The 25,352-nt window shown below is 35.0% G+C and overlaps 1 protein-coding gene, 1 non-coding gene and 1 pseudogene across 2 annotated transcripts; 1 reads left to right on the forward strand and 2 right to left on the reverse strand.

The window, feature by feature from the left end:
• Window positions 1-1,562: 1,562 nt before the first annotated feature.
• Window positions 1,563-2,921, forward strand: LOC137828933 (uncharacterized). Its single transcript, XR_016523359.1, has one exon. It is a non-coding gene; the product is annotated as an uncharacterized LOC137828933 (transcript).
• Window positions 2,922-17,402: 14,481 nt separating this feature from the next.
• Window positions 17,403-19,329, reverse strand: LOC137828935 (UDP-glycosyltransferase 73C1). The gene has a single exon (XM_068635701.2). It carries the CDS (start codon window positions 19,210-19,212, stop codon window positions 17,737-17,739), a length of 1,476 nt encoding a protein of 491 aa, XP_068491802.1. The 5' UTR covers window positions 19,213-19,329; the 3' UTR covers window positions 17,403-17,736.
• Window positions 19,330-21,060: 1,731 nt separating this feature from the next.
• LOC137829764 (uncharacterized) lies at window positions 21,061-24,954 on the reverse strand (annotated as a pseudogene).
• Window positions 24,955-25,352: the final 398 nt, after the last annotated feature.

Raw genomic sequence — 25,352 nt, forward strand, 5'->3', positions numbered from 1 at the left:
TCTTCTTTCTTTCTCATACTTTTCTCTCTTTAAACTTTTTTCTCTTGTTTTGTTTTTTCTAACTTCTCTAGTTTTTGTGATGCCTTCTTTTCTACCTCTTTCAAGTATTTACAATAATTCTAAAAGCTTTTACCTTGGATTTCAATTAGGACACTGAGTTTCATATCCATAAACTTCACATTTAGAGCAACTAAGAGTATTTATTTTTATCCTTGAAATTGATTTTTTTTATACACTCGTATTCCTTTCTGTGATCATAAATTTTGTTGTTCAACTTTATTATTATTGAAAGAGTTGTATTGATATATTCTACCAAAATCAAACTCATACCTAAAGTAAAAGTTGGAAAAACAAGAACCAACACAAAACAAATAAAAAACAATTCACACAAATAATATAGAAAATTAAGATGGATCTCATCACTAAATCAGTAAGTGTTTACATTCAATCCACTTGTGTCACTCTTAGAAAATTATGCAATCCTACTCAAATTTCTCTTTAGTTCTTAATCAAATTCTCAATCAATCTATCAATAATTTTATATTTAAAGTGAAAGATGTAATAAATTCAAACTCAACAAAAAAAATTAAAAATCTAAGACAAAACTAAAGATAAGCTAAAAAGTAAACAAATAAAGTAAACCAAAGAGTAAAAATATGACAAAAATTAAGGATGTGACAAAGAGAAACACTTTAGAATCACTACTGGGAAATTATAAAACAAAGTAAGGTAAACAATAAAAAAAAAATCAAATTAAGATTATTTTAATAACTTATCTTACAACTATGTAAGAATCGAGAAAAATAAGAATTCAAAGGGATATTATATATATATATATATATATATATATATATATATATATATAAAAGTCAAATAAAAAAGCTAAAATTATAAAGATTTAAAATGACAAGAAATCCAATCCAGAATAATCGCCAATATGTGGATCACGATTAGGAGCAATAACAACACGTCTGAAGCCCAAAATTCCAATAAAATGTTGCTCGATTATGCAGTCATGTCAAATTCTACACCACGTTCCTCACTCAATCATAGCACCGTGAATTCAATAAATAGGTTCAATCTAGTACCTAGCGTCTTCTGCTTTCAATTCTTCAGCATCAAACTGTTTGATGAATTTCCAATCAGACAAAAACCACCAAATCAAAATAATTGCACTTCATCGAATAAAAGGTAGCACCGAAAATTGCTTTCAGAGAACTCACGAGAAATAACTCTTATTCACTTTGCAGTGATTCTCTGTTGTACAACCATTTAAAAATTTCATGAACAGTTCTTGAAATTTCAACACGCCAGTGCCTGCTTCAACCATCAACAATGGGAATGATTCATGTAATTTAGTTGGATAAAGGTTCAAGCAGTGTCACAATTTCAGCTGCTATATGTGAACATGTCACCATTTCAATTGTTTAATTTCCTCACAGAATTCTACAATTAACTTGCATATGCTTGTACGATTTTCACAAATCCAGTTACTTTTCTACGATTTCTCATGTATTTATAAATACTGAACGTTTGGTTTTACGCAGGAATGCGAAGTCATTTAAAATGTGAGTTTTATTTATAGTAGCATCCATTTTGCTATGACAGTGCTTTCTAACAATATAGCAAGAGACTCCAATATTCACCAATCCCTTCCTACGTATAAATAAATGAACCACACTCACTAGCCACCAACATTCAAACAAAAATATCTCTAAACAAACTTTTTTTTTCTCTCTCTCTCTCTCAAATTACTATTATGCCACAGCTCGATTTGGAGACGCTGGTTTCTGCATGCACCACCGGTTGCTCTGACCAAAAAATCGCCTGCGCCGATAACGACCATTCAGACTTGCCGCCGGAATCGTTCTGGCTCTCCGGTGACGCCGAGTACGACTGGTGGGACCGCCACGCCGTTTACCAGAGGAACGAATCCACTAAAGGAAACTCAATTTCCTCCAAGAACTTGAACGCCGGCTCCAACAACAACTCGCAGCGATTCTCCGAGAATCTGAAATCCAAAGCCGCGATTATCGGCTTGCCTAAGCCACGGAAAACCTCCTGCGCCGACGTAAAGAGCCGTCGCAATCGCCGACTTGAAAACGCCAGGCTCTTCCCGAAACGGAGCGCGTCTGTCAGCGGAAAATCGGAAAACTCCGTTGTGGAACCCTCGTCGCCGAAGGTCTCCTGCATAGGGAGAGTGAGATCCAAGCGCGACCGGAATCGGTCACTAAGAACTCGCCAGAGATCAATCTCCTCCACCGCCACCGGCACTACCTCCGTCACCGCCGTTACCGTCACGAGGCAAAAATCCAAGCGGAGCCAGAGGAAGAAACCTGGATTCTTCCAAAGCGTTCGCGCTATATTCCAAACTGGTCGCAGGGGAAAATCAGTTCAGAAACCGGACCTTCAGCCCGGGGATTCAGCTTCGAAGCAGAAACGGAGCTTTGGCAAGAAAGCGAGTGGGAGCACTGGTGGCAGCACGGAACGACGCGTTGTTTGAAGAATCGGCCTCGAGTGCGCCGCTCGGTTTGGGTTCCGTGAAGGGGTTCGTGTTAGGGAGAAGGTCGGAGTCGTGGGTAGTTGGTTAGTCTCAATCCACGTGTCTCATTAGGATTCGTTTTTCACTACCATACAATTTCGGTGACGGCGGTGGTGAGCGCTGACATTTTGAATATTTGTTAAAGGGATGACGTGGCAAATTGAATAACGGTCTGAACGCTATAATAAGCGTGGTTGATTTTGCTGCTTCTGTCTTTTTTGTTCCTTTCTGCTCCGGCGATGACAACGACGGCGTGTGTAAACATAGACACCTCTCTTTTCGCCCAAAGTTAATTTAAATATATCTTTACAAAATTTTAAATATAAAGAAATATGTATACAATTTTCACAATATTAATAAGAAGAATAAATTTCTAAAATTCTATTTTGAGAAGTAATAAAGTCTTTTTCTTTAAAACCTCATCTTCTTTTATCTTCTTATAATATGATTTTATTTTAAAAAAATCATCGCCCTGTTTTATTAACTACGTCCACTTTTATTAACTACGATTTCTGTATATCTATCATAGAAAAACGTTATACATCACTGATTTCTGTAGATTTATTATAGAAAAACTTTATAAATGACTTATTTTGGAGTAATGTTTTCTCTTACATATATTAATATGAACTATGCTTGCATAATTTTAAGAAAATAGAGAATATTTTAATTTTTTAAAATATTTTTGGTCATATTACTTTGGATAAAATTTTATTAAAGTCTCTATATTTTTAAATTGAAAAAAAGAGTCTTTCAATTCCAAAAACATATAATTCTATTAATGATAAATATAGACAAAATTCACATAAATTTAGAGGTTGGAAAAAATATTTCATCAATTAAAAAATAATGAGACTAAAATCAAATTTTTAATAAATAATATAGGTTCATAAGCATATTTTTCTAATAGATAAATATGGTTTTATTAATTTTAATTAATTATTACTATTATTATAAAACTACATGTTTACTTGATTTCCATTTATTATTTTCACTTTTCAATAAAACTCCACCATATTTTTAATTTTTATTTTATTTTCAAATATTTGTACGTTGTACATACACTTTAAAAACCATTTTTTCATTTTTAAATATTTTTTAAACTTAAAAATAATCTAACGATTTTGTAATTAGAAAATAAAATCATAAAATGAAGAAACAAGTAACTCTAATCTATTTGTTTACCATAAATGTCAATGTATTAAAAGATATAATATTTTATAACTATATTAAGAAGAAGATATTATTTAATTTACACATTTGTGAAAGTCATGTAGAGAAAGAAAGAAAAAAAAGTCTTACAATGTGTTTGCGTCCAGGTGAGTAGTAAGAGGACTGATATATCAAAAACTGTCACGTGGCACTTTACAACCAATTATATGACATAAAAATAATATTTTATTATAAAGGTTCGAAGTATTAGGGTTGAGAGCTTTCACCTTTAATTTGTATTTTCCGAAAGGTGATGTTAGGGTTGTTTGATTGCGTTTTCAATTCCATTTTTTGAAAACTAGTTTTAAGGTTGAAAGATTATGTCTTTAATTCGTATTTTTTTTAAATATTTGGAGTTTATTTTACGGTACGATTTGGGGTCTTCAAAAGGTTTGTTTTCGTTTGATTTAAAATTTTATTGCATTATGGTTGTGATTTTTTTATTTTTTATTTTATTAGTTGACATTCATTTTCGATTTCATGGTATGTATTTTGTATTTTCGTTTTGGATTGTGATTTTAAGGTTTTGATAGGATTTCAATTTGAGTTCTTATTTTAGGGTGGTATAGGATTTCGATTTGGGATTTAATTTTATGTGCAAAGTTGTTACAGCATTCACATGTCACCCACCCAGTCAAGAAATTCTTTGATTTAAGAGCAACAACAAAAATTCACTTCCCCCAGCTATTTAGTCACAGCATACATTGTATTTTACAACATATGTAACATATTTTAATGCATAAGACACTCGAATGTTAATTTTTCTTTACACTAAACCCTGTCTTCTTAAGATGAATATACATTAAACCAGTCAACATTCATAAACAAAGACATCATCAATGTATATTGACAAAACACACAATTCTTTGTGCTACTGGATAGCTTATTTATCATTGATTGTATAGTCTACCCAATCAAATTAGCTTACTCAACTATTTCTAATGTTCATTATTGAATAATGAAGACAACACGTCATTCTGAAACAAAACAGGGTTTTCATTATTGAATAATCAAGACACCACGTAGTAGGGTTGTATACAGATAAAAGATAATCAGTTATCCTTAATTAATACATAATCAAGTATGAATGTTTTCTTGAAAGATAATCAATTATTTTGGTTTCTTAAACGATTATGGGTCATTTTGTTCTAGTGTTATCTAAATGGAATTGCAAAACTTGAGAAATTTTAAAGCTGGTTATCATTCAACATGAAATTGATTTCAATTTTTTTAAAAGTCATCATTATTTATTTTTATTTTAAATTTTAATTAAATTAGTCATTTTATAAATATATAAAATAAATCATTTATATTATTAATTCAAATTTTATAATATTTTGTTAAATGTAAGTTTTATTCTAAAAAATATGTTTAAATATTGAATTAGTTTAAAAATATATTAACATAATAATAATAATACTATTATTATATATATAATATAATTGATTATATTATGTATATAATAATTATATTGATTATATATAAACAATCGATTATATAATATAATATAATGAAAATAAAAATATTAAATACTAGATAAGTTTATGAAATAAAAATATTTAATAATATTATGAATAAAAATATAATTATAATATAATAGAAATAAATATTTTTATTTATAAAAAAATTCTATAAAATAATACTAATTATAAAAACTATAAAAATAATATTATTATTTAAATTTAATATAAAAATATTTTTTATTATGAATATTTAAATATTATTTATTTTATGTAACAATTTTTCATATATTAACCATATTAAATAATTCATATTTTTTTTAAGTTAGATATTCGATCATATAGTGAGAATCATATTTTAATTCAAACATTCAAAAGTTACATAAAAGTATAAAAAGATAACGAACCTTAATATCAACACATATGTATTGATATGATCCAGGAAAAATTAACAAATTATAATATGAATTTCATGGCTTTCCGCAACTTTTTTTGTTGATAGATATTTGATTGTATAATTGTTATTATTCTTCAAAATATTATTTTAATATAAATTTTTTTTTCTATTCATACTATGCATTGTACCATACAGTTTAATATTTGTTACACATACTTTATGAATCAATTTTAATTTAATTATTAAAATTTATTGTATTTCTAAATTTTCACACACATTTTTTACAATTAAGAATATTAAAATTTTATTTTTAATTGAAACTATACTGGTCGGACATGCTTCAGTCCTCGGCTCAAACACTTAAGTGTAGTAAGCTCGGTTAGATGAGTTATACCCAGTTCGGCCTAAGAAAGGTATGGGTCCAAAGATGTGTTGAGAGGTCGACCTAGATGTTTGGTAGTCCATACGAAAAAGATATTTAAAGTAAAAATAGCAGAAGGAATAACTGAATTAATTAAAACATACATCTTTTAAATGTGAATAAAAGTTATTAGGGATGATGTGACATAACACCCAAAAATAAAGGTGCATGTTAATAGAATGTTCTACTGTTGAAATTATATTCTTGTTGTTGAGATTATATTCTTTTTGTTGAAACAATATTATGGTTGATGAAAATCATTGAACGAATGTCTATAAAAGGGGTTTAAGACCCTGAGTAAAGTAAGTAACTTTGAACCATATAGTGATACAGAATCATAGTTTGAATGCTCTCATTAACTTGATCGTCGAAGTGTGATCAACAGGTGGAGCCCCCTTCGTCCCAAAGCGTCCCCAACTCGGTTCGACACCCAAACAAGGACACTTCATATAGGAGTTCACCCTTGAAACCGACCGAGGTCAACCAACAAGAACATTTGGCGCCCACCATGGGACCCGATAAAACTTGATCTCACCCACATTCGCGACTGAGCATTCTACGAGATGAGAAACACGAGGCAAGTACCATTGGGGTCTGAAAGAAGTGAGGCCCCCACCTTGAAACAAATCATGGAGGCCATGAGGGCTCTCAATGAGGAAAATGAAGAATATGGACGAGGGCAAGAGCGAGTTCCAGAAGAAGCCAAGGCAAAGCAAGAACGGCTATGAGCAGAAACCCGAGCTGACCAAGAGCGCTTACAGGCTCGCCTTATGGCAGGGAGTGAGGCCTTTCAAATAACTTTGGAAGAGCATGCACAAGCGAATGAGGAGTTGCTTAAGACCAACGGGGAGCTGTGGAGTAGCTAGCGCCAATAGGGTCGACGTCTCGCTCGGGAACGATCTCTCAGCAAATCATGGACGAGTTTATGCCACCCCATTACATAACACCCAAGATCGCCTTTTTCTTTGGTGTAGAAGATCCTGAAAGTCATCTAAAGGCGTTCAGGACTCAAATGATCATCTATAGGGGGTCTGATGCAATTCAATGTAAGATGCTCATAGGAACATTCATAAGAACAGCCCTGCAATGGTTTAGTGGGATCCCAGATGGACACATAACCTCTTTCCCTCAGTTCTCTAAAATGTTTAAAGAGCATTACTCGGCTAATAAGGTTAACCCCCCACGACTATGTGATATGTTCAATGTCAGACAGAGTGAAAGGGAGTCTCTCAAAGGATACTTGAATAGATTTTGTGCAGTCTTAGTAAGACTTCGAACCCAAGAAAAAAGAGATGGTGGTTGCAGCTTTTGTACAAGGCATGATAGAAAGCCCGTTCAGTGATTCACTAATCTGGAATCTGGCAGAGATGTTATCCGAGGTGTGTAAACAAGCTATTGCCCATATCGAGGCTAAAGAGGTCGTGCTCAAGAAGAATGGAAGCTCAAGATCGAAGCAACCCAGGCACAAGGAAAGCAGTCGAGATCATTCCATGAGGAGGAATGAAGCACTCACCGGGAAGAGGACGAGTCTGAGGCATGTCCCGTATGTCGCCAAGAAGGATGAGCCTAAGGTGAAGGCCAGGGAGAAGATGACGATTAGACCCAGGTTCTGAGTATCCTGCAAAGAGCTCATAAATAAACATGCTAGGAGTAGCGGACAGGTTGAAATTTCCCAAAAGACAAATTGATTTTTGTGATCACGAAGAGATGCATGGTGCGACTTCCATAAGGCATTTTTGAGCATAGCATCAAACGATGCATAACCCTAAGTTACCAACTGTCTAGTTTAGTCAAATAGCGTTTCTTGAAGGAATACCTTGAGGCCAATGAGGAAGAACCAAAAAGAAGAGGCTACGACCACGGATCAGACACACGAAATCCCAATCCATGGGGACTTGAACACCATCGCCGAAGGATTCTCTGGAGGTGGAAACTCAACCTTCAAATGCAAACGATACGCGCGAGCGGTGATGTCCTTAGATACAAGGAGGTCTGACCACCCCACAGAGCAGCCCCCCCCCCCCCCCCCTTCTATGCTTTACCAATTTCGACTTGGAAGATGTGTTTCCCCATAAGGACGACCCAATAGTGATATTTGTTGTCACGGTAGGACGGAAGGTGCACAGAGTCCTGATCGACCAAGGAAGCTCAGCCGATGTGATGTTCTGGGAAACGTTTACAAATTTTCAAATATCCTCCAATCAGCTAAGGCCTTATGATAGTTGTCAGGTCGACTTTGCAGGAGACCAGGTGGAGGTACGAGGATATGTTGAGCTGAGGACAACTTTTTCAGATGAAAACATAGGCAAAACGATTACTGTCAAGTACATCGTCATCAATACATCCTCTGCATACAACTTGCTTTTGAGGCAACCTTTCTTGAATAGGTTGGGTGCAATAGTCTCAACCACCCACATGAAGATGAAGTTGCTCTCGTCGTAAGGAGGGGTAATTACTATAAAGGTCGATCAGAAGATGGCACGAAAATGTGCAGTTTGAAAAATCGTAGGAGAACCTACACAGTTACCATCCAGGCAGGAGAGCCAGGATGGATAGCAGAGGTGGATATTAGCGATGAAAGACGATTTGGGCCTACTGGAGAGGTTCAGGAGAGGGAGATAAAAGGGAAGAAATTCAAGCTCGACACCTCACTATGCAAATAGTTAGAGGATAAAATAGTTGATGTTATCTCGGTGAATATGGGCGTTTTCGCATGGTCGTTTGCAGACATGCTTGGAATATATTAAGACTTCTTGTGCCACCGACTTACCATGGATGAAAAAGTCAAGCCTATGGTCCAGAAATGAAGAGAAACACCTTGTTATTTGAGAAGAAATTCAGAAACTTTTTGATATTGGCCACATAAGGGAGATCCAATACCCTGAGTGGTTGGCGAATGTTGTATTGATGAAAAAGGCAAATGGGAAGTGGAGGATGTGTGTTGACTTCACTGATTTAAATAAGGCTTGTCCCAAGGACTCATACCCCTTACCGAGCATAAAATCCTTGGTAGACAGCGCCTCGGGATGTCGGCAATTAAGTTTTCTAGATGCATTTTTAGGGTACAATCAAATTCATATGCACCCTAAAGACGAGAGTAAGATAGCTTTCATGGTTGAGGTTGCCAGTTACTGCTACAAGGTCCCTTTGGCCTGAAAAATGTTGGGGCGACCTATCAAAGGCTCATGGATCAGATCCTTTCAAGCATATGTGGATGATATGGTTGTCCTGTCGGAAAGGGAATACCAGCATGTTGCCGACCTAGAGGATCTATTCGCAACTATGGCAAGGTACAATCTAAATCTTAATCCTGATAAATGCATATTTGGGGTAGAAGCTTGGAAATTTCTTGGTTTCTTGCTAACTGAAAGAGGTATAGAGGCAAACTCCGACAAATGCGCGACGATCATAAAGATGAGAAGCCCAACTAATGTTTAGGAAGTGTAGCAGTTAATTGGGCACATGGCCACCCTGTCTCGTTTCCTGTCAGCAATGGGGATAAGGGGTATCCTTATTTCCAGTGTCTTAAGAAGAATAACCGCTTTGTATGGACTAGGGAATGTGAAGAAGCCTTTACCAAGTTGAAGGAATATTTGGCTAGTCCCCCGTTCTTGGTAAACCAATCCCAGGAATTCCTGTTCATCTCTATTTTTCGATAACAGATCGGGCTATCAACTCAGTCATTTTGAAAGATCAGAGTAAGATCCAGAAGCCAGTCTATTATGTAAGCAAGGTGTTGTAGGGACCAGAGACCCAATATCAAGCTATTGAGAAAGATGCCCTAGTTGTGGTATTCACAGCTCGACGACTTCACCATTAATTTCAAAGATTCACTGTGATTGTGATGACCGACCTAACCATCCGTAAAGTCCTCCAAAAACTTGATATAGCAGGTCGGATGATCCGTTGGGCGGTTGAGTTGTCTGAGTTCGACGTACAGTATGAACCACAAGGGTCAATTAAAGGCCAGGTATATGTAGACTTTATGGTAGAGCTTTCATCCAAGGACTTTCAGCCCAATCCTAACAGTTTCCAATGGGTCCTCTCAGTTGATGGATCCTCCAACCAACAAGGAAGTAGAGCTGGGGCCATTTTAGAAAGACCAAACGGGTTCTTAATCAAGCAAGACCTCAAGTTCACGTTTAAGGCGAGCAACAATCAAACTGAGTATGAAGCCTTGATAGCGGGAATGTTGTTGGCCAAGGAGTTGGGTGCTCAAAGCTTGTTGGTGAAAAATGACTCATTGCTCGTAACCGAACAAGTCACAGGTGAGTATCAGGTCGAGGACCCACAGCTAGCCTTATACCTCAAGTATGTAAGGATCTTAAGAGTAGCTTTCTCTACGTTCGATCATTTCCATGTTTCCAGATAGCAGAACTCTCGAGCAGACCTATTGTCTAAGTTAGCTAGATTGGGGAAAGGAGGTCGACAAAGGTCGGTAATCCAAGAGACCATGAAATCACCCAGGACGACCACATAAGGGTTGTCCGAAGTTGACCATTTGGAGGTCTTAAAGATCAGCTTAGAGAAAGGGAGAAGGCATCGGTCGATGATTCAAGAAACCCTGAAAATCTCAAGAATAACCACATGAGCTACCTGAGGATGAATCTTTTGAGGTTTCGCAGATTAGTACCACAGAAACTTAGGTAACACCTTATAAGCGTCATCTTGCTAATGGATTACTTCCTACCGAGCATTTAGAGGCCAAGATTGTCAAGAGGAATGCGATTCAGCATACCCTGATAGATGGGAACTTATTTCGCCATGGTTATATCCACCTACTCCTCACCTGAGTAAGTGGAGACTAATGCATCCGTATAATGGTTGAGCTTCATGAGGGTGCTTGTGGCGGTCACATAGGCCGACAATGAAGGAAGATTGCACTGTGAGCAATGTCAGAAGCATGCTGATTGGTGCAATGCACCAACAGAGGAGTTGCGATCAATTTATAGCCCATGGCCTTTCCACACATGGGGAACATACATTTGGGCCTTTTCCCTCTGGTCATACGTCAGATGAAATACCTCATCATCTCCATTGAGTACTTTACCAAGTGGATTGAAGCTGAGTTGGTTGCGCAAATAACTGCTCACAAAGTTCAGCATTTTGTATGAAAGAATATTGTGTGTTGCTTTGGGATTCCGAGGCACTTAGTATCCGACAAGGAAACTCAATTTACTAGTTAACAATTGGGAAAGTAGTGCACATAGCTCATAATAAAGCAAATATTTGCGTCGGTAGAACACCCACAAGTGAATGGGTAGGCGAGTCGTCCAATAGGGTCCTATTGAGAGGACTGAAGAGAAGATTGGAAAAGGCAAAGAGAAATTGGTCAGAAGAAATTCCAAGAATTTTGTGGTCTTATCACACCACTCGACAATCGACAACGAAGGAGATGTCATTCAGTTTGGTATATGGGTCAGATGCCATGATACCAGTAGAAATACAAGAGAGTTCTCCTAGGTTCCAAAGTTTTGTCGTTGAAGAATCCAACGAGGGAAGAAAGGTGAATCTAGACTTGCTGGACGAGGTACATGATCACGCCCGTATAAACTTGAAAGCTTTAAAGAGAAGGATGGAATTAAAGCACAAGACCAAGACGAAACCTCGACAGTTCAGGGTTGTCGACTTGGTGATGCGGAAGACCCACCCCTACCAGATCGAAAACAAGTTGTCTCCAAAGTGGACTGGCTCGTGTCGCATAGTCGAGGTAGTAGGAAATGGTGCATATAAGTTGGAAACCCTGGAGGGAGGAGTTATCCCACGAAAGTAGAACACGACAAATCTCATGTTTTATTTCAGTTAAGACATTTGGATTTTTATTCTTTTCCTTTGAACGTTATGTGTTTTGGGGTGATGCTTTTTCCCCCAAAGGGGTTTTTAACGAGGTCACATAGTCATAAATTTTTTCTTGGAAGATGATGTATGAAATAAGTTAGCTCGAATAGAGTAGTGTAGATGGTACATGGTAAGACGACCTAGCTCGGTGCAAGTACGCCATGTGAGGTGAATTGATCTAATGAATTATTTGGTTTGGTGCATGGTAAGACGAGCTAGTTCGGTAAGTACGATTACTCGAGTATAGACGCCCTTTGGGACGAATTGACCTGGTGAATTATTTGATTTGGTGCATGGTAAGACGACCAACTCGGTGTAAGTGCGATTACCTGAGTATAGGCGCCATGTGAGATGAATTGATCTGATGAATTATTTGATTTGGTGCAAGGTAAGACGACCCAACTCGGTGTAACTGTGATTACCCGAGTATAGGCGCCCTGTGAGATGAGTTTACCAGATAAGTTATTTGATTTAGTGCAAGGTAAGACGACCTAACTCATGTAAAAGTGAATACTCGAGTATAGGCACCCTGCGATAAGTTAAACAAGTGAGTCATTCGAGATAACGCATGATAAGACAATCGATCTCGGAGTAGATGCAACTATCCAAGTAGGTGCCCTATAAAGTAAGGCATCATGGAATTGATGTAGTATTCATACTGCAAGACAGCCCGAAACGGAGGCCATGGTTGCTCGTCAAGTCAGAGTAAAAAGTTGTTCCGACCATGAGGATGACATTCATTAAAGGTTATACTGTCTATTAAGAGAAATATCTTGTTACTCTCTACACTTAGTTTCACCTAAGTTAGCAAAAACCGGTTAAGTTAATTATGCTATGTTTAGGGTTGGAAAGGGTGAGTTAGTTCAATCTGCCAAGTGTTGGTACATGCATTTGTAAGTGATGTAAATAAACCCTTTAAAATCCGAAAAACAGTATGCATCCAAAAACTTAAAAGTGCTAAATAAAGAAGGGCAAAAGGTTCAAAGTGTTAAATAATTTTGGTAGGCAAATAAATATTACAGTCCATAAAGAGTTCAAATTAATCCCCCCTTAGTTGGCCATCAACCACGATTTTACCCGAATCAAGTTCGGAAAGATCCATGGAAGGGTGAACAATCGCAGCTTGCTCCAAGGCAGCTTCAAATCCTACGAGGTAGGATGGAGAAGCATCTTGCTTGAAGGAATCAATGGCTTTGATGAGGTCTTCCCCTTTGCAGGTCAGCTTCTTCTTCAGCTCGTCAACTTCGGTCAAAAGCTTGTTGTTCTCTTCGGCTAAGTTTGATGCCTCTTGGGTTTTCTCTGCTCTGAGCTGCTTAGCCTCTTGGTGCAAACCACTCAAGCTCTCAACCGAGAGGCGTTCTACCTCCTTATGGAACTCCATGTTCTCCTTAACCTTTTGGTCATCAGCTTCCTTTCGACCTTTGCCTTAGCATCAACCAGGCAAGTCATGTCAAATGCCTGTCCAAATAGCTTCAAGGTATCATGATGAAGGTGATCTTCGTTATGAACCATAAGCCTAGCTCTATCCTTGCTAGGCAAGAAGAAGGCTTCACCATGGATTGGGACATCGAAATCAGGGTCCTACAGGCTTTTCCCCCTCATGCTCTCGGTCTCGCACTCTTGAATGGTGATGACTTCTTGGTGTGGTGCTCGACTGTCTGAGGGTGAATGCTCGGTAGAGGGAGTGGTAACTGGTCTTTTCCTTTTGAAAACGAGCCCTGAAGTGGTCTGCTCGTCCGAGTCAGTTGGAGTCTGGGTAACAAGAGCTTTCTTTTCTTGTGTCAAAGACTCCTTAGGCAGGCTAGCAGCTGCCCTCATCTTCCTAGTAAGCTCGGCTAACTTGATCTTATTGATGTTGGAAAGCATTCTTTCTGCAAAAACGAATGAATAATTAGTGACAATGATATAAGTTTTTTCATCAAAGGTAGGAAAGGAGGAGTGTCGATGTAGGCTTTCAAGGCATCAGAAAGGTATTCTTTGGTCAACAAAAAGGAGGTATCAAAGACGACTTTCAAGCTTGTCAAAAACTCGCAAATCCCTTGGTCCTTTGGAGAAAGATCTTCCAAGCACCGAACACTTTGGAATCTAGGTTCGGGTGTCTAATACAAGGGGAAAACCGTCCAGTAGGGATGAATCTCTTGTTGAAGCTCAGATTTTAAGGAACCGCCCTTTGAAGTTTTTGTAGGACGACTAAAAGAGGGTAAGTAAACCTCTCCCAGGGGCACCATTTAGGGAAACCCACAATTGGCAGCCTGAGTGCTTGGCCTAAAAAAATATAAGAAAACTTCCACAATTGGTGAAATGCCAAGCTGTGAACACAGGATTATGAAAGATCGGAAAAATGCCCAACTATTTGGATGTAAATGGGCAAAAACTACATTTAGCTCGGTTAGCAATTCCTTTTCAAAAATAGGCAAGGGTAAACGGAGAAGGACCTTTTAAAAAAAAGGCATAGAAAAAGTAAAATGGACCATTAGGGTCCTACGACTCATTACTGCATATGGGCTCATCCTCCCTACAAGCTACAACCTTTACTAAACCTTGGTCTTTCTTACTAAGTGCCATCGATTCTATTAACTCTCTAATACGCAAACGATTGGTATAATATAAGGTTTCTTTTAGGAGCTTCTTCTTAGCCCAATGGTATGCAGGACTATAATCCATTGTCGATGTAACTAAAACATAAAACAAAGATAAAATAACAAATGCAATCCAAAACAAGGCAGAGTGAATCGAATCGACGTAAGCCAAGATACTATTATCGAAATGCAATCAATAAGGCAGATAACAATCATTCAATGAAGACAGGTGGATAGAGCATACCTGATTTTCCGATGAGTAGCGGTGGTGCGTGGTGGCGCGAAAGAGGAAATGGGAATTTTTGAGAGAGCTCGAGCAGTGGTGGGCAGCGTGAGAAAGTGAAGAATGTGAGAACAAAAGGAGGGTATTTTGAAAAATGAAGAAGTTGAAACAGTAGGATTTTCCCACCATTGATGCAGACGCCACGTGGAAGCCCCTAGATTTAGTAAGGTGAAACGTCTTTTCATGGGACGCTTCGATAACCGCGCCCTAGCTACCCCCTGAGGAAACATCATGTCAATTGCCAGTACTAGAGATCCTCTTCGCCTTGTCAAGCTCGGCTCGAGCTTGAGAGGCTTGTGTACTAGTCAGACATGCTCAAGTCCTCGGCCCAAGCACTTAAGTGTAGTAAGCTCGTTTAGATGAGTTATACCCAGCTCGGCTTGGGGAAGGTGTGGGCCCAAAGACGTGTTGAGAGATCAGCCCAAATGTTTTGTAGTCCATAAGAAGAAGATATTTAAAGTAAAAATAATAGCAGTAGTTGAATTAATTAAAACATATATCTTTTAAATGCGAATAAAAGTTGTTAGGGGTGATGTGGCATAGCACCCGATAATAAAGGTGCACGTTAATAGAATATTCTACTGTTGAAATCATAGTTTCGTTGTTGAGATTATATTCTTGTTGTTGAAACAATATTATGGTTGATGAAAATCGTTGAAGGAATGTCTATAAAAGGGATTTAAGACCCCAAGTAAAAGGGAAGTAATTTTGAACCCTATACTGATACAAAATCATAGTATGAATGCTATCACCGACGTGATCGTCGAAGTGTGATCAACAGGTAGAACCCCTTTCGTCCCAAAGCGTTCCCAACTCGACACCCAAGCAAGGACACTTCAGATAGGAGCTCATCCTTGAACTGACCGAGGTCAGTCGGGAAGAACATAAACAAAAAAGTTTATGATTTTTTTTCCATATTTTGACAATTTTACTTATTTTGTAATTTATTTTCAAAATTAGTAAATTACTAGAAAAAAATTATAAATGTTTTTAGAGCATAAAAAAAAATAATATATTGAAAATAATTTTCTAGCTATAGGAAGGTACAGTGAAAAGAAATAGTAATATTATTGAAAAAGAAAACAAAGAACAAATATGGAGGCAAAACTTCTTTTCTTAGTAAATTTTTTTTTTACTTTACCTTTCAACTTAAAAAAAATTTAGGTCAAAAAAATCTTTAATAATGTCAAAGTATATTTTCTTCTAATTAGATTGATAAATTTAAGAGAAATGAGTATAGCATCTATTCAAAGAAGAGAATTAGGTGTAGATTTCAAAATCAGAAGAATTTTACTTTTCGAACTCAAGTAAAAATAAATAAAAAAAGTTAGAAAAAAATATTTTAACTACAAACAACTAAAATTACAGATAAATACATTATATATTTTTTAATTATTTGTAAACAAAGACAAATTTATAATCTTACTTTGATACAAAATTAATTTATTAATTATATTTATCACATTAGTAAAAAATTTATAATTTTTTTTTCATTTTCTATTTTATTTACTTTCCTCTTAACAATCTCATTTTTGCTTTAAATCAATTATTTTCCACTTCTCCGTTCTCTTGTGAATACAAACAAAACATTAGGTATGAAAAGAAGTGATATAAAATAAGTGTTTTTAGTATTTTCTTTTATTTAATGTTGGCTTCCGCAATTTACTATTAAGAGTAGTAGGTATAGAATTTCCGCGAAATTTCCTGGCAACGTCAAAATCTTATTCAATGTTTTGAAATTTTCAGAGCGCGCCTTTAGAATTGCGACAATCAACTACTAAATATTTTTAAAAGAAAATAAAATAAATTAATTTCTACATAAATTAAAATTAGCTAATGTGTAAATTAATTTCTAAAATTTATCTAATAAACTTCTTCCTAATAAGTATAAACAACAAAAAACAATTTGTTTTTGTAAAATTTAAAATTAATATTTATAAATAAAGAAGTTTATAAAAAGTATTTATTTTTATTCTATTTTCATTTCTAACAGCTTCTATGGAAAAAATTGTTCAAACATAACCTAATACTTCTCCAAAAATTGATTTTTAATAAATATATAATCTATTTTTAAGGTGTTAAAATGACTGGATCTACCGGTCCATTTTGATGGATCACCTATTAAAATTATTTTGACCAGTTTAAGATATATTTTAAAAGGTTGTTTTAGATTTAATTTTGTGTGGGACCAATTTAAAAATATACAATTTAAAACTACCAACGAACCATCTTGATCTATTTTACAATAATTTTAATTTAAAAAATTAACAATAAAATATATATGTTTAAAATTTTAATTATTTAGTCAAATTAATTTTAATTTTAAAATAATGTTTTGATAAATAAATTATAATACATCAATATGTTTTAATAAATTAATCTTAACAAAACCCAATTGTATAAAAGCTAATTGATTTTCCGTCACTGCTTAAACCCAATTGTATAAAGCTAATTTAATTGTTTTCTTCTTAAAAACCTAAACAAAATGTTTCCTCCAAACAAATTCTAAACATCTAATCCATATACTTTGTCCTGAAATTTTGTAATTTTAGTTTTTAATTTTTAAAATTAATCCTTTTTCTTTTTATTTGAATAAATTATATCAATATTTATAATACATCTATTAGAATTGTTTTCAATAAATAACATTTTTAGTTGATTTAAACAATATTTTAGTAAGAAGATAGTATATAAATAACGGAATCAAATCTTGGAAAGGAATGGTAGATACTACATACTAATACAACACAAAATATTCTTCCAGTTTCAGTGATTTTACTTTTAGGGCATTAAAATAAACAATTACTCACTGATTTAGGCAACATCACAAGTGTGTAGATGATTTGAGTAACATGGTGAACAGTGGAGGTTTTGTCGGTCTGGGGCACCCTGCATAAAGCACTACAAAAAAACTAAATAATTTTGTGCTGCATCATGAGCTAATGGAGTGGAATATACTTGATTCATTGGTGCTGAAAATCTAGGGAAGGAATGGAAAGATGGTTTATGCATCTCTCTTGGTTTGTTGCATGATATCTTGGATAAGGAATGTGACATTGGAGTGAGAAGATCCACCTTGTTCTACTGCTTTCTTAGCCTTATCTGCAAGTTCTTTAACCCTTTCTCTGATTTCTTCACTTTCCCTACTCTCATCCATCAACTCATTAATTGCTCTCTCAACATCTTCTTTCTTCACCAAAACGCCTTTTTCCTCTTCCTTACCCCATTCCACAGGAACCTCCACCCCAACCTTCACTCCCACTCTTAATATTTGCACAACAAGTTTCTCATTCAGAAACTGGTCCCCAAATAGAGGCCAAGTGACCATTGGCACACCAGCACATATTGCTTCCAAGGTTGAGTTCCAACCACAGTGAGTTAAAAACCCTCCAATTGCTGGGTGTGACAGAATTAGTACCTGAGGAGCCCAACCATGAATCACAAGACTTCGACCTTTGATCCTTTCCTCAAAGCCCTCTTCCTTCATCCACTTCTTCACTTCCTCTAATTCACTCCCTTCCCTCATAACCCAAATGAAGGGTCTATTTGAGGCCTCCAAGGCTAAACCCAGCTCTATCAGTTGCTGTGGAGTCATGTTACACATGCTTCCAAGGCAAGCGTAGATCACACCCCCTGCCTTCTGCAAACCAAGCCACTTCATGCAAAAATGTTCATCAATTGAGGCTTTCTTCCCTCTTTCAGCCTTGTCTAATTCATCCTTATTGCTGAGTGAAACAGGACCAATACACCACATTCTACCTTTTTTTGACTTCTTGTAAGCCCTGGCATAATCTGGTTCCAACTCCTCAAAGGAATTCATTACCACCCCAGAAGAAACCCCTTCAGCTGCACCTGTTCTGGCATAAAACTGTCTCCATCCTTCATCTGTTCTTTGTGCTGGAAGCTGTGCTTTGGTCATCTCAACCTGGTCAGGCAAACCAGGCAAAACGAAGTACTCAGTTTTTGAGGTTATGCCTGACAGAACTCTGGAGACTCCCAGGCTGTACATACAGAAGAGAGTGAAGCAACTTTGTCCCAAGAAAGAGATCCTAGGGATGTTGAATTTGGTAGCAACGTTGGCTGTGTAATGCAAACACATGTCTGAAACTATGCAGCTAGGTGGGGGCGTTAACTCTTGGAACAATTTTTCTACTTGTTCCCTTTGGGTGTCGCTGTTAGCAGCATTGAAGAAATTCAAGCTAGTGCCTAGTGTAGAAAACATGTCAAGATTCTCACACCCTTCTGGCAATCCAGCTTCTTGATATGGGAAATGGAGTTCAAGTAGTTTGATTTGAGACCCTGAATCGATGGAACGGGCCAAAGTTGCTTTGAAACGTGATGCGTTTTGGTGTGTGGTGATGACTGTGACAGTGACACCCTGCTGTGACAGAATTTTCGCTATGTCCATCATGGGGATCATGTGCCCTTGGGACATCAGAGGAAACAAGACGAAGTTGAGTTTCGATTTTTGGGAAGACATTTTGTGAGTGCTTTATGGAGATGATTGAACTTGTATGTAAAATGCTGAGATGAGATGGTGACTTTATTGGTGATGAAAGTGTCTCAACCAATTTATATAATACTATTATATTGACGCGTGCAACGCACGAGAATATTTTGAATATTTACTATTTAAATAATAATATTATAATAATAAATCTATATATCAAAATTAAGAATTATTAGAGTAAATTAAAATTATAAATCAAAATTACATTAATTATTTAAGTATTAGTAAAAAATTAAGAAAAATCAAATCAATCAATTATTCAATTTACATAAAAAAATAAAACTAAAAAATTGAACCAAATTACAAATAACATTGTGTATTATATTTATTGTCATAGCAATATATAAATATATTTAGATAGATCTTTTCTCAAATTTAAAAGGCAACGCAGACTTGATCCATAAATAGTAAAGTTTTGTTGTGAATCACTCTGCTTCAGCTTTTTCTTTATCAAATTGGCAAGGGGTGTTTTGTAGCTTGAGCATTTTCTTGTTCATCAAATTGAGAAGGGGTGTTTTGTAGCTGCAAAATATAAAACATACAGAATTTTTAGATACAATATCTATCTATGAGGTAGTCATATATTCATAATTTTATAAATCATATATTCATGTAACTGTCTTATACATGTTAACCACATAGAAAATGGTAAACACATTGTTCCAAAAACAGCAAGCCAGAACTTAAATGTATACACCTACATGTATGCATAATATTGTAACTCACTGTATTCTATTTTCATATTATTAAATAAAGACTTTTGACATAGTAAATTGTAACATAACGTAATATCTCATTAATTATAAGAAATACTATTATAGAATAAATATGAACTTCATTACTTGTGGCCAAGTGTATTTAAGGCTCAATTCAGACAACAATTTTTCAACAATTTCATGGGAAATGTAAATAAATTCCATAACAAAAGAAGTAAAATGTATTGTTAAATTTAAAGCTTTATAACAGAAAATATACTCAGTAAAAGAACAAAACATACTAAAATTAATACAAATGGACTACATAGTTGCTTTTCTTTAGGTGCTATAATATGAGGGTTGATCAATATTGTATTCAATGTCAACACATCTCATTTTGCATCTTATGTTAATTGCATCATTGCAAAAAATAATAAATAAAAGAGAAATGTCAATAAAAGAATGGACAATTAATAGAATTATGTAAATATTGAAAATGAATAAGAATGATTTTGTACATGTCATAGGTTTTTGTCTCAGTAGTTTAAAGAAATGTACTGCTAAAGTTAATAGTTATGAAACAAATAAGATAGAATAATATGATACAATAAATTTAATTAGCAAAAGTTCTATTGACTTTTGGTGATTATGCTGCTTGTTTTTGTAAACAAAGAATCATATACCTGTCTGAATGCAGCTGAAGTTTGATCACTTTATTTAGGAAGAATTATGTAACAACACATGTGTAAAATATTATAATATAGAACCTGTGTAAAGTATAATAGCTTCCTATTTTGTGTACTAAATATCCCCTTCTTTCTCACTAAGTACAATGGAGTTCTTGTATTAAAAACCTCCCAAGAAACAAATTCATCAAAACAAAATTATACACAATTTAAATTATGAATTTTTTTAAGAAGATATAGATGAATACCTTTCTTTGTAATGCATTATAGTCATGAAAGATTTACTATGGAAATTAAGAGGAAACCTGTAAATACCAAAAAAATATTAATTTACTTTTGCTATATTAGGAGATGTATTAGAAGAAAAATATGAGAAATAAAAATAGTTTTGTATTAAAGAATTTTCATACCTGATAAGTATTGCTGTAACAATATTTTCAAACATTTTCAAATATTTCTCTGTAAACCACATTAGTAGTTGAATTAGTAGTATTTCCATCATCATCCAAAATTAATATTTTCAACCCTTTCTTGGATTTTACTCTAGAAATAGCAACATATAACTGTCCATGTGTAAACACTAGACGTGGTAAATATAAACCAACTTTATTAAGGGTTTGTCCTTGGCTTTTGCTTATTGTCATAACAAAGCACAAAGATATTGAGAATTGTCTTCTTTGGAACTTAAAAGGCAAGCCTGAGTCAGAAGGAGTCAAATTCATTCTAGGAATTAATATGTTATCACCAATATTTTTTCCGGTAATAACTTTGGCAGCAATCACATTTTTCCCCAAGTGAATTACTTGTAATTTGGTTCCATTGCAAAGTCCATTGGCTTGATCAATGTTCCTTAGAAGCATTATTGGAACTCCAACTTTTAATTAAACACTGTGATTAGGAATTCCGGAACATTTGATATCGTTCAAAAATTCAGTTGTAAACCACTCAGCTTGAGCATTTTCTTGTTCATCAGATTGGCAAGGGGAGTCTGAACTTAAATAAGTAACTTCTTCTCCGGGGATTAAGGTTAGAATGAAGTCATTCACATGGTCCACACATTCAGTAGCAGGACACAATATTGCACCATCATCAAAAAATCCATCTGAGTTCAGATTCTGTATGTACCCTGGATAAACAAATTCAACCAAGTCCAATAAAGGTTGTTCAACATTTAGAATTAGAATGTCTTGTGGTATTTCAATAGTTGCTTGTCCCAACTCATTTAATTCCATATCTCCATCTCCAATGTGAAGTATCCAATCTGCAAAACCTTTTATTTTTGATGCAGTTTGCTTTGATTTTTCACTGTTTAATCTCATATTTTCTGTAAGTTTGAAGACTTTGCAATGTTTCCACAATTCTGAGTAGTTCACTATTGCCTTCACAATGTCATATCTTGATCCCTTTTTTACAACAGGCAATATCTGCCTAAAATCACCTCCCAAGACAATGACTTTGCCACCAAAAGGTTTAAGGGCATTTTCTTCACTTACAACCCTCATGATATCCCTTAGAGTTCTATCCAGAGCTTCAAAACAAAACCTATTGATCATTGGAGCTTCATCCCATATAATTAAATTAGTTTCAATCAACAATTTGGCCCGAAAACTTCCTTGAGGTATGTTGCAGGTTGAATGTTCATTTATTAACAAAGGAATGCAAAATGTAGAATGAGTTGTTTTTCCTCCAGGTAGTAACAAAGAAGCTATACCGCTAGAAGCTACATTTAACACAATCAACCCTTTTTATCTAATTGCAATAGACAAAGTTTTCCACATAAAGGTTTTTCTTGTGCCACCATAACCGTATAGGAAAAAAAAAACCTCCAACTTGTGACAGTACTGCTGTCATTATATTCTCATACACAACCAGTTGCTCTGCAGTTAGAGATTGAAAAAGAGAAAAATGAATTTCAGACATATTTATCTTGTCATAATTTAATTCATCAATAATGAATCTATTCTTATAAATAAAAGAATATGAATGAATAGGTTGTGGAAGACTGTTAAAGTCTTTTAAAGATTTACCATTAGAAATCAATAATTCTTGTAGTTGTAGAAGACAAAGGTTTTGTATTTGATCATCTTCAATTGTAAGACCTAGCAAAAGAACAACATTTCATATTTTGAACAAAATAATATGTTATAATGTTTGAAGAAAACAAAAAGTTATACTTGGTAGGTTAAACTCTTTCCTTTTTTGGTATACAATGTCATCAGATAACAATTTCCAAGTTTTGTTCCAAACTTCCTCAGGTCTAGACATAGCATTCATGAGTAGCAGTGTAACAAACAATCTTCTCAATTGAGTTCCTGAAGCAAGGGTGTTGGCCTCTATAATGGCATCAATAAATTCTTTATCCTCTGCCAACAGCCCCATGGCATAGCAAGCCTCTTTATAAGTTTTGTAAATAAACACCATTAATAGTCATGATGTTATCATAATTACAACAACCCTTTTTAAAATTCAACAATAACCTGAGATAATATAATTCCCCTGAGCAAGGAGGAATATATGTTAGCCTTCCAATACTAACTCCCCTTTTCCTTGGTTTCCATTCTCTTTGTTCTGCCATCCACACAAAATGGTTAGGGTATTCAGAATAAGTCAAAATTTTCCCCTCTGGATAGATTTTATTAGCTTCAAACCAAGCTAAAAACATTGTTCTTTTATGTTCATTTGTTTGCAATATTTCATCAATATCTTCATTGCCCTTAGATAGAATGGGTTGCTCGTATAACAGATGAAAAGTCAGCCTATGAACTGGAGGCCATCTATGATGAATGTCAAAGGCAAGTATTCTCCAAACAGCTTCACAGGGAGATATATATATCTACAATCATAATACTGTTTAATTTCATCTATAACCGGTGTCTCAGTAGAGTCTTTATGAGGATTAGTAATTTTCAAATTTGCTCTATCTGGACCTTTGTTGACATATTTAAACAAATACTTGATTGAATTTGATTTGTTGCAATATTCTGTGTTAACATGAGCCTGGTACCTCAGTAGTAGCAATGGGCTATATGGGACAACATTCCTATTGTCTAACTTAATTCCATTTTTAAGAATGAATATTCCTTTATCTCGACGTTTGTAACATGGATATCCATCCTCATCAATAGTAGTCAACAATTTAAATTTCTTTGGGTAAAATTTTGAACATTTACTGTTAGTCATGCAAGGTGAGGAAAACCAAGCGGCTCCGCCCATGTATCATGTACGTTGCAACTGCCTTTGACAATTTAGGATATAAATCTGCCTGCGGTAATTCTACTGAAATCACTCCATCAATGTCTGTTGGAGTTCTTAACTTTTTCTCTCCATCCAACCACAATAATATGTGAGCATGAGGCAAACCCCTTTTTTGAAATTCCACAGTGTACATACCTATAATAAGATAGAAATTGATTGAATTATAATGCAAAAAATCTGAACATAATTTTAAAATATGGATTAATGTCATTACCTGCATTAACTTTGCCAAAATATTCATCTTTTTTGAAGTCAACCATCATTTGATCTAATTTCATCTTGAATACTCTGCTAACTATATCTGGCCTATCAGCAGCAATTAATCCTCTTGATGTAACAAACTCACAGATTTCAGACCAATTTACGTTGCAGGTAATAGTGATAAATAAATCAGGATATCCAAACCTTTTACAAATTGCCATTGCATCTTGGTAATTGTTGAACATATACCTCATTCCTCCTGTGAATGATGCAGGTAAAACTATACGCTTCCCAACTGCAGAAGAATTTGTTTCTCCTCTATTCATTGCCTCTTGTACACCGTTGAGAATATCACAACGTATTGTTTTTTGGTTTCCTCTTATGAACGAAAATCTTTGAGCTTCAACCATAGTATATGCATCAACCAAGAATTGTTGAAACAGACGACGTAAATGAACTATATTTCCAAACTCAACACTTCTTTCTTGAATTCTAAATGCAATGAATTCTCTTAACGATATACGACTTCTTTTACGTTCTTTGCTATTACGTATTGGAATATCTTCTTGATAACCATCTTCTCCAAAGGGGAATATTAAAGGATACTATAATGGGATGAAGGTTGTATGTGTCTCATGCAACCTAAACAATTGTCTAGAAATTTTTTTCACTATGATATCTCGTCTTACATCCATGTTGCTCATATCACCTACAATTAACGTTGTTATCTCATCAGTTGTAGGGGTATTGTACACCCTTGGATCTTTGAAACGATGTCTAAATAACCTCAATCCAAAATCTGAATGTACCTTAGAATTTACAAAATCTTTGACCCTTCTAAAACTTTTTGCCAGAACATTGTTATCATCAATCATCTTGGTAAGATCTTGAATCAATGATTTATCAAACTTCAACTCTTTGAAATTGGACCTAAATAAAATTTATATAAATATTAATTCAAAATAATCTTATAAATGAATCTGCTGAAAAGAAACTAACCTAATGTAACACATACCCAAAGTGAGATACTCTGTTTGAGAGTTCATTTTGTGTATCATATATGTAAAGTTGTGCGAACTTGGGCATTTCTCCACTGTGAGGTAGTAAGCTTCCAATCCTATGATAGTTTTGTCCATGCATAATAAAATCCCAAACCCCTCATTTACGGAAGAGTGAACCTTTCCTCCAATTGAAGTAAATGAAAACATACTATTGTAACTTTTGATATGTTGTAAATAGTGTTGGCTTCGTCGATCTTGACCATTTAATAACT

Source organism: Phaseolus vulgaris, chromosome 7, assembly GCF_051622355.1.
Source record: "Phaseolus vulgaris cultivar YP4 chromosome 7, ASM5162235v1, whole genome shotgun sequence".
In the NCBI taxonomy this organism is placed as follows: Eukaryota; Viridiplantae; Streptophyta; class Magnoliopsida; order Fabales; family Fabaceae; genus Phaseolus; species Phaseolus vulgaris.